Here is a 10,741-nt window from a genome sequence, read left to right as displayed (position 1 = left end):
CAGCAACAAAGCGTGTTCTACACTCAGAGGAAATTAAGTAAGTCGGGTTTACCCTGCTGGTTTTTATTTACAGGGTTTCCGAGAGATGTTTGTACATTATTCACATGATCCTTAACAAAGGCAGCCTGTAATAATGAGCACACAGTAGTCTCTGAGACTTAAAGACGTGATCTCTAAGCTACTCTGAGAGATAGAGATCCAATCACAGCAGGTAAGAAAGCAAAATTTCCTCTCTAAATAAGGCAAACATTGCTGTATTAATGCTTGCTTTAAGCTTGTCGTTTTGAATGGAGTTGGGATTCATCTGATTTCATACAAATATTTCACACTGTAACATTAAAGTTCATTTCCACTGTTCCAGTAATAGTAAGCTGCTTATCACTGTTTAAGAGATCCAACTATATTGGAGTGGTGGCCTTGTGGTCAGTGTGAATCAGTGTCAGAAGTTAACTTTTAAATGGGTAAAAATTGTCCCCTGGATTAGATTTTTAGGGGCATTTTTAACGTTTATGGGGGCTTTTTTTCTTTTTTCAGCACATATTAAATATGTAAAAATTTACTGTGTCATCCTTTTATTCGAATACTTTAATTTAATCAGTTAATTAATCTGAATATTTACATTCACAATATATTACCTTCTGCCCATAAAATTAATTTAACATTTTTATGTGATAATGTGTATAGAGTAACTAGGCTTAGACTAAAATATTAAGAACTATATTAGAAATAAACTATGAATAATATATATATATATATATATATATATATATATATATATCTTCTTCTTTTTTTTTCTTTTTTTTTTAATCAGGGGCATTTTTGTCACTTTTTGTGGCATTTTTGCCCTTAGCCCTCCTTTATTTCGGATACTGGTGTGAATGCTCTGATATATTGAGCTGTGGTGGAATATTCATATTGTGCAGCACATATTTCAGAGTCTGCTTGCTGTAACTAAACTGGAAAAAAAAAAAAAAAACATTTTGTGTTGAAGTAAATATAGCAGAAAAGATTAAATACTTTCTAAATTGAAAAAAAAATTAAGCGTAAACTTGAAATAACAACAACCATTTTAACCATTCTTAACAAAAAGAAATGTTTAGTACTAAGTTAACATATTAAATTATATCTTAAGGTTTATGTGACACATTATTTTCTTAGTAGACTGGAGTAATGACAGCTGAAAATGGGGCTTTGGAATGGAATTTAAGTATAAATAAAAACATAAAACACTTATTTCAGATTATAGAGATTATGTCTCTGTAATCTATAACCATAACACTAGGGAAATTAAAATGATTATTTTCTTAAAAAAAAAAAGAAGAAGAAGAAGAAGAAAAAGTAGCCAAATATTTCCCTTCATTTTAATGAATGGGCATTTGCCAGTGGTTCTCAACCAGGGGGTCAGGACCCATTAGGGGGCCTCAGCACACTTCCACGGGTGCCTCAAGATATCTTAAAAGTATTTAAAATATGATATATTATTATAATTTTCAAATAATTATTATAATTCAAGTCACTGAAAATGCCAAAAAAAAAAAAAAAAAAAGTAAAAAAAAAAAAAGTAACAACTCCCTTTAACAGCTTGCTTTTTATGCAAGTTCTAGACATTTCTGGAATCACAATTTTTGAAGAAATAGCTTATAATAGATATATCTTATAATATAAATATCTAATAGCCTATATGGGGAGGCCTTCGAATATTTTCTCAGACAATGAGGGGCCTTGGAGTCAAAAAGGTTGAGAACCACTGAGCTATGCTAAACCATGGCCCCAGCATTGTGCGTGAGTGTATGTCAAGACCGAAGAACAGACTCAAAGAAGAATAAAAATACAAATGGCTCAGCAAATATTTGTGCATTAAATTACACATACACATATGTATTTCTGGATTGTATTGTGAGCAAAGAAAACCATATATTTGTGCATTGTTCTGGTGTGTGGAGTTCTAAATTGAGTGCGTGTGGATCTGTTGCATGCATGTGTGGATCGGTTGCCCATGGATTCCCGTGTGCATTTGTCGATCTCTTGCATGTATGTGTTCTGGCCTCTAACGATGGTCAGCACTGCGCAACCACAGACTCAAAAGATCCCATGCATTTATGGGCAGAACCCACAAAGCTTTCTTATGCTATTTATTGGAGAAAAGATAGAAATACTCTTTATTACGCTAACAAATGTAGCCAGTCTGAACGGGAACGCCATTACCCCGCAATCCCCCCCATTTCCAGTCCTGGATACAACAATGCCTGTAATCAGCTTTTAAAAGCACACCCTTTTCTTTCCTGCATTGCATGTTTAAGATTGCATGGTGAGTTGTGTGTTGGAATAATTTTGTGTAACAGGAAAAACATTGCACTTTTGAGGGCCAGTAGTTTCAGCCATCTTTCATTTCATTAAACCAAAGCACTCATTAGTGTCACCTGTTCTGTGTGTCCTTCAACAACAGCACTGAAGCATGACAGTCACCTCTATCAGCCACACTCTCATACACTTTGTCCCAATACAGTGTGTAATGTGTCTCAAGGGATTACATTCCTAATCATCATTCTCCTTGGTGTGAAAAGGACAGTTTGTGTATGTATTTTCGTAGACCTTCAACATACAGTGAAGGTATGACTATAATGGCTCTGTTCCAAAACCTAACATACCACACACTGGACAAAAAGGTAGGACAACACACAGGTATTGCACATATAACACATTGTTGGCAGTACATAACAGTGAATCTAATCACCATACAGACAAATATTTCATACAAAGGTTATGGGATAAGTTTGCAGGTTGGTATATATAAAAAAAAGTGCATCTGCACAAATTGAAAGATTAAAAGGGCGACGATATTATGCAGTTTCTCAATAAATTGCCTAGGCTTTATTCAAGCTGCCAAAGCACAAAAAAACAAACTTGTTACTGGTAAATTGCCTATACACAATGTATCTTCTATCTAAGGCTAAAGTCAATAACATATGTCCTGTGATAACAATTTGGGTCAAATTTAATTTAAAACTGTGAGTGCACTCAGTGGTGCAAAATAATTTTGAGAAGCACCCAAAGTTGTAGCTGGGTACCGTTGACTGTCGTGGAATGATAGCGCCAGTGTGCGTACATTCATAAAAAAACAATGGTTTTGAATTTTAGGGCATATTATTTCATCCACCTGACATGTTCATTGTGCAACCCCCTTAAGGCAGCATCCTAAAAGAAATGGAAACTCATTAGTGATCGTTATGAAATTGTCTACACAGGAAGCAACTCTGTGAATCAAAGAAATATAGCTCCTCATGCAAAGTGTCCAGGAGACTCGTACAAAATTGATTTCAGTAGTTTGACATTTGCATGTTGCTAAGATAACAAAGCTCTAAAAAGCAAAAAAAGTATAAACACACAAATATTAGGTAAAACACATATTTTTTATTACTTTGAACTAAGTTTATCAATAATTTTCGGTAATAAATGTAATGTATTTGTTACTGACATTTCTCTCACTTCGGCTGCAATCTTTGCTGATTTTTAATTGTTTTTTTTTGTTTTTTTTTACTAGGCTTGCAGCAATAGCCACTTTTCCACCATCGGGCCAGTGCGAGCCAGAGATATCAACTGGCCAGCCAGGGCCAATAGCCTTGGACCTTGAGCAGCGATACCAAAATCAATCTGCATTCCCACCATCGGGCCAACAGCCCCGCAACGTTGCCCTAAAGCCAGCCCTTAATCACCCTGGTGCCATCGTCACACACCCCGACCATTTCAAAAGCAAGAGGGAAGCTCAAGCTGAGGTATCATGTTATCAAGTTATCTAGAATATCAAGTTTTTTATCTAATGTAAATATTAGCTATATAGCAAGATAAGTTAGCATTGAGAACTCACCGACTGTAATTGCCATGGGGTCCCAAGTGGTCTCTCCACTAACAGCAGGATGATGTCCCAGCAGTCCGTCCATGATCTTTGAATGGATTTTTTACTTTAAGCACTGGATGCACAACCTGTAACTTCGCCAATCTTGGTGCTGAAACCTCTGACCTGACTCAGTGAAACTCCACCTTTGACATTGACCCCACCTCAATCCCCAATTGGCCTTGTTTGGCCCAAGGGTAATTGGCGGGCCAAAGGCCATTGGCATTTGGCCCTGACAAAGCCCCGAGCCGGCACAATAGCCACTTTTCCACTATCGGGCCAGTGCGAGCCAGGGCTATCAACTGGCCAGCCGGAGATAATAGCCTCGGACCTTGAGCTGTAAGACCAAAATCGATCTGCATTCCCACCATCAGGCCAATAGCCCCGCAGCGTTGCCCTAAAACCTGCCCTTAATGCGCTGCCCTGGTGCCAACGTAACACACACCATACATTTCACATGCAAGGGGGAAACTCAAGCTGAGGTATCGTGTTAACTAGTTATGTAAAACAGTGGTTCCCAAACCTTTTTGCCAAACCCCTTTGACCTAAATGATTTATTTGAAGTACCCCCTGATATTTTAAATAATTGTAACCTTTCAAAATATAATTCATGTTACATCTTTGCACTTTATTTTTTATATTATTGTTATATTTTAATGAACCTATATTACAGCTATTGTTCTTTTCTTTTAATATTTATATATTTCATTTCATTTAATTCACCATTATTTATATCCTAAAGATAGAAGATAGAAGATCAGAGATTGCACTACATTCCCAGTAGTAAAATTTACAGACACACAAATATGCAGCGCATACAAGGTGAAAGAAATAGAGAGAGAGAGAGAGAGAGAGAGAGAGAGAGAGAGCGCGCGCACTTATATAATTGAGGTATGAAAATTGCATTGAAGCCATAGACACAAGTTTGGTTTAAGTTGTGTTCTTGTATTTTTTATTTTTTATTTGTTAAATGGCGGACAACATTTGGAATCATCCGTTTTTAAAAATCCTTATATGACGGACATATTTTCGGATGCAATCTCTACACTCTCTCACGGACACCAGGGGTTCACGAACCTCCGTTTGGGAAACCCTGATCTAGAATATCGAGATCATATCATTTGTAAACATTAGCTAGCTAGCAAAATAAGTTAGCATTGACAACTCACTGCCATGGTGTCCCAAGTGGTATCTCTACTAACAGATGATCTTGATCCATGGAAAGTTCCATTGTGCATTTTAATGGATTTGTACTGTGTCCGCAATTTTTTTTTACTTTTCCTGAATCGTTGTGCGCTGGATACACAACCTGTCAAGTTTGGCGAAACTCCGCCTTTGATATTGGCCCCGCCTCAATCCCAGTTGGCCTTGTCTGGCCCAAGGGTAATTGGCGGGCCAAATGCCATTGGCCGTTGGCCTTGAAAAAGCCCAGAGGAGGCACGATGAAGCCCCGGAAGTGACAGTGGGAATGCATCTGGCCCTGGCATGCACTAGCAAGCCCTCATTTGGCCTGATAGTTGAAATGCGGCAAATGCATTGTAGGATTGTCTTCTCCATGAAGGATACTTGCAATACTATCCTTCGAGTTTGGCCAAAACAAGGAAGGTCTTAGGCGACGTACACACTAATACGTTTTCGCTTGAAAATGACTTTAGGAACCTGGGGCCTGATTCATGAAACATTTTTCTTAACTACCATTTCTTCTTAATTTCTAACTTAAGAAGAAAGTTAAGAATATTTTGTATTCTGAAAAAAACTTCTTAAGAAAGTTCTTTTTTCTTTTTTTTCTTATGATTGATCTTAAAATTAAAGGAATATTCCGGGTTCAATAAAAGTTAAGCTAAATCGATAGCATTTGTGGCATAATGTTGATTACAACAAAAATTTATTTTGACTCCTTTTCTTTAAAAAAAAGCAATAATTGAGGTTACAGTGAGGCACTTACAGTGGAAGTGAATGTGGCCAATTTTTGGAGGGTTTAATCACAGAAATGTGAAGCTTATGATCTTCTGTTAAAACTTATGTATTATTTGAGCTGTAAAGTTGTTTAAAGTGTCATTACAGTTGTTGTAGGGTTTTAGGGTTTGTTGATATTACATCGTCATAGTAATGATGTTGTGAAATTGGCTATAACTTTACACAGAAAAGGTTTGTAAGTGATTTTATCACGCTAAAATCATGTTTACACACATATCCTTTATGTCTTGTGGTTATACTTTTGAAAAAGTGAGTATTTTAACATTAAAAAAATTGGCTACATTCACTTCCATTGTAAATGTCTCACTGAAACCTCGATTTTTGCTTTTTTTAAGGAAAAATCGAAAGAGTCGAAAGTAATTTTTGTGGTAATCAACATTATGCCACAAATGCTTTTGATTGAGCTTAACTTGTAGTGAACCTGGAACATTCCTTTAAGATAACCACACAGTTGTCTTAAATACCAAAAGGTATGATGGTTAATGAATTGTCTGGGTTGTTATTAAATGTGGCATGTTCTATTATGTCGGAAGTTGCAATGGGCTGTTTCTGTGATTTTATATGAAAACATGTTTTTGTAAATATTATCACGAAATTCAAACAATAAATGTTGATTTGAAGCTTTTTAATGTGGAGAGCAATCATGCTAGTCAATTCAAATGGATGTGCCGCATAGAGCAATCTCTCCACGTTTTTTTAGAAACATAATAATCATTAGAAAGCTAAGATTGTCCTCAGCCACCATTTACTATGCCCGACTCTTACTTTCTGACGACGTGATACACAATTGCAATAAAAATTATTCAGACCCCCCCCCCCCACCCCCCTTCTGATGACCCAGAATTTTGAATGATTACATATTAGTTTAGTGACATATTTAAAGTCATAGTGTGAATATATAACCTAATATTTCTAAATAGCAGGATTTTTTTTAAATACATCCATGTCATAATTATTCAACCCCTACTGCATGTAGCTGTTTCTTAAATATGTAAGGCTACACGAGTAATTGTTTTAAAACAAAATTAAGCCATCACTCCACAATGGCATTTAAGTTTAATGTCGTAAGCAAAAATGTATTTCTATGCAAAACATGCAATTAAAAATAAGCTGTCACAAAAGTTAATAGAGGAGATTATTTCATTACACAAGACTAAGGCTATTGCTAAAAGTACATTTCCAAGGCACTTCAATTTCCAATAGACAAAGTTGGCAGCACCATTCATACATTTTTAAAATATGGTACAACAGCAACCTTCTTGGGTGTGGAAGAAAACAAAATGTCACCAAGGGAAATGTTGACGTGAATATTCAAGAAGGAATTTGGAAAGACCTGTAGAGTCCTGGAAGAAGGTTTTATAGATGTATGACACTAAACTGAAAATTAGTTTCAGCAGTACATCTGGAGTAAGAAAGTGGTGATGAAAAGAACGACATCATCCCCACAGTCAAGCATGGAGGTGGGTCAGTCCTGTTATGGGGGTGTTTTGCAGCTGTAGGAAATGGCTATCCTGACTATGTGACTGACGCCATGGATTCTTTCAGGTATCAGGCCATTTTGGCAAAAATGTGATGCCTTCAGTGTGTAAATTGGAGCTCGGTGATCACTGGACATTCCAGTAAGACAATAACAACAAGGATACATCCAAGTTGTCCAAAATCTGGTTCAGGGATGGGTCGTGAAATGTCATTGAATGGCCCTTACAGTCCATCATTAAAATCCCATTGAAAATATTTGTTGGGATTCCACTGAAGCTGTGGCAGCACAGAAACCAAAGAATGTCAATGGCTGGAAGCTTTTGCTCATGAAAAATTCTAATAGAGAGGTGTCCGAAGCCTGAGAACACTTACCTGAAACATTTATTAGCTGTTATTAAGGATAAAGGATGCTCCACAAATGATTGACTTTGGGGGTTGAATATTTTTGACATGACATTTGTGGAGAAAAACTTTGACTGTTTACTGAGGTTTTAGTTGATGTGTTTTAATTCACATCACCAGAACGTATTGGGGGGTCAGGGGGGTTGAATAATTTTGATTGCAACTGTAATTATCAAGCTTCCCTAGAAGAACTTTTTCCTTGCAGTAATTTCCTCAACAAGAACCTCCAGCTCTTGTCTGCTGAAGTTTTATTACTCTATGCCAAATTAAAAGTTGTCAAATGGTTACCAGCAAGTAAATTCACCTATGAGGGTTAATGTCGTTAAACTACCACATCTCACGCACATTCAATTCAAAAAAATTATTGTGATGCTTGCTACGTAAAAAAAAGGGTTAATAGATGGATCAAGTTATTGTGTTGAAGTATTGAATTTGTTGTATTACACAAGGCCACCTCATGAGCAGGCTAGTATCATAAGACAATGTCAAAGCCTGTCATTTTATTCTTAAGAAGAAAAAAAAATGAAGGTGTTCTTAAGAAAATATTTGAGACATTTCAGTTTGCGTTTGTATTGTTCATTTACACAATGTTCTTGTTCATAGACACTATGGTGAAGGGGAAGAAGAAATCAAATGATCCTACAGGTCGAAAAATCACACTCAAGATGGCAAAGAATGCTCTGAAGGTAACTATAGATGGCAAATGTCGCCTGGATCTCAGCAACATGGACATTGCCACCTTCCCAAAGTGCATCTTGAAGCTCTGTGATGTAGACGAACTGGACCTCAGCCGCAACCTGCTCAAGAAGATCCCAGACACAATTGACAGGTTTGTCAACCTCCGGTGGCTTGACCTGCATAGCAACCATTTGGAGCAGGTACCTGCAGCTTTAGGACGTCTGCATAACCTCTGCAACCTCAACCTGTGCAACAACCATCTGACCACCTCGGGCCTGCCGCATGAGCTGGGTCTCCTGAGGAACCTACGAATCCTTAATCTGGGAATGAACCACATCGAGACCCTACCTCCATCCATTGCTGCTCTCAAAGAGCTTAGAGAATTGGGGCTCTTCAACAACCTCTTGACACATCTGCCCAAGTGCCTCCAGAGCCTCCCAAAACTGCAAAAGTTGAACATGAAGTCTAACCCCATCCTTACAGATGACCCTCGAGGGGTGGACCGCATCCAGAGAGTGGATTTTCTTTACCTTGTGAGGGAGGACTGTCTGTGTGTTGACTGTTTGAAAAGGTGTAAGAAAGAAAGAGAGAGATTAGACAGTCGAATAAGTGCAGCTTCTACAAAAAAGAAGTTAATCTTTGCTGGGCTCATTACGCCAAACTCTGTAGTGCTAGAGAATCAGGCACTATGGAGGTGAAATGCAAAGGTTTGAAGTGCTGTATGAACATGTGAAGATTCCAAATCTATCCTGTCTGAAAGGTATATGTGTGTAGGAAAGTGGGTATCTAATTCATAACGCTTTATATAACAAAATAATAATTGCATTGAACAGTGTGTATTAATATCAGCAGTAGATCATTTTCATTTGATGCAATCACAATAAACCAAACAAATACCTGAATCTAAAACAGGTTGCATTCATTTGAGTACAATTATGTGTTCATAAAATGTTGTACAATGAATGTGTTCATGTTCTATACCATAACCATTAGTCTCCCGCAGACTCTCCCAGCACAAATGAGGAACATCTCATGGACTCTATGGACACTCATAGACTATTAACAATGTATGAGATGATAACGTGTCTGTAAGATAAATGACTCTTAGTTGACAGAATGCAAACAGTCTGCAAACACTGACAAGTTTCTAGGTCTGGGTCTAAGGAAGCAATATCATAAATGTCATGGGTTTTCATAATACACTATTTCAATGTCTTGTGTCCCTTTTTCTACCGACCTGTTAAGTTGCAGTTTACAATACTACATGAGACTGAATCATCAGAAAAGCCATCCTTTAGTTGGTGTTTTCTCTATAAGTAGTGAAAGCATTGACGGATACCTTCATAAAAAGTTTATGCTAATACAGGGCTCCAGACTAAAAAAATGACGTAGGAGCCATTGGCTCCTAAACTGAAACATTAAGGAGCCAAATAGCTGTTTTTAGTGGCCAAATCACAGAATTGCTTGATTTAGATTGCTGTTCAGAAACAAGATAGAAAGCCGAAGAAAAGGAAGACAGCTGATAACCCATTAATCTGAGGATTAATAAACAGAATATATTGTTGAGAAGATAAGTTTGCATTCCCTTTTGTCTCAAATGTTCACACCCTTTTCGTAATTTATCATGAGAATTAAAAATATAAGAGATAAAAAAAAAAAATGTAGTACTGCCTTTCAGAATCTACTTTACAGATAATTACATAAATTATAGTATGCATATAGTAGTTTGTTGTCTTCTTGAGCATCAATGAATGTTTGCACATTGTGTAATAGTTGTGTACAAGTCCTTCAATTGTCCTAAGTGTCAAAAGCTTGATCTTTATCAGTAGGAAATATAAATTTTAGATTTCAACATTGCGTTTGCAAATAGAACTGAATTGAAGAACAAGAAGTCTTACAACAGTTGTTATGGCCCCCACAGTGCCCGGATCTCAACATCATTGAGTCAGTCTGGGATTACATGAAGAGACAGCCAAATAGATAGAAGAACTGTGGTGAATTCTCCAAGAAGCTTGGAACATCCTATCTGCTAACAACCAAGAAAAACTGTGTCCAGGTGTACCCAGGAGAACTGGTGCTTTATTAAAGGCAAAGGTTGTCACACCAAATATTGATTTAGCACTTTTTTATGTTGACTGAACTTTTTATGACATTAATTGATAAAAGAAAACTGTTTATGGGATTATTTTTGAAGATATCCTCATTATGCAAATGTTTTACAAGTGCCTGAAACTTTTTTGCACAGTACTGTAAATATATATATATATATATATATATATATATATATATATATATATATATATATATATATAT

The 10,741-nt window shown here is 36.7% G+C and overlaps 1 protein-coding gene across 4 annotated transcripts; it reads left to right on the top strand.

Annotated features, from left to right (window-relative positions):
* On the top strand, positions 1–9,998 carry LOC127423194 (leucine-rich repeat-containing protein 18-like). 4 transcript variants are annotated; one of them, XM_051667337.1, is made up of 3 exons: positions 1–37; positions 3,542–3,773; positions 8,354–9,998. In XM_051667337.1, exon 3 carries the CDS (start codon positions 8,359–8,361, stop codon positions 9,124–9,126), a length of 768 nt encoding a protein of 255 aa, XP_051523297.1. In that variant the 5' UTR covers positions 1–37; positions 3,542–3,773; positions 8,354–8,358; the 3' UTR covers positions 9,127–9,998. The 4 variants fall into 4 exon arrangements, with proteins under 4 accessions (XP_051523297.1, XP_051523296.1, XP_051523294.1 ...); XM_051667336.1 differs by lacking the exon at positions 1–37 and adding an exon at positions 80–211; XM_051667334.1 differs by lacking the exon at positions 1–37 and adding an exon at positions 131–211 and having other exon boundaries at positions 2,447–3,773.
* Positions 9,999–10,741: the final 743 nt, after the last annotated feature.

This window comes from Myxocyprinus asiaticus, chromosome 32, assembly GCF_019703515.2.
Source record: "Myxocyprinus asiaticus isolate MX2 ecotype Aquarium Trade chromosome 32, UBuf_Myxa_2, whole genome shotgun sequence".
Taxonomy (NCBI): Eukaryota; Metazoa; Chordata; class Actinopteri; order Cypriniformes; family Catostomidae; genus Myxocyprinus; species Myxocyprinus asiaticus.
This window is presented reverse-complemented; position numbering and strand designations above follow the sequence as displayed.

What these genes read in the sequence shown, in the direction of transcription:
- LOC127423194 (XM_051667337.1), top strand. Translation starts at nt 8,359, where the DNA reads ATGGTGAAGGGGAAGAAGAAATCAAATGATCCTACAGGTCGAAAAATC.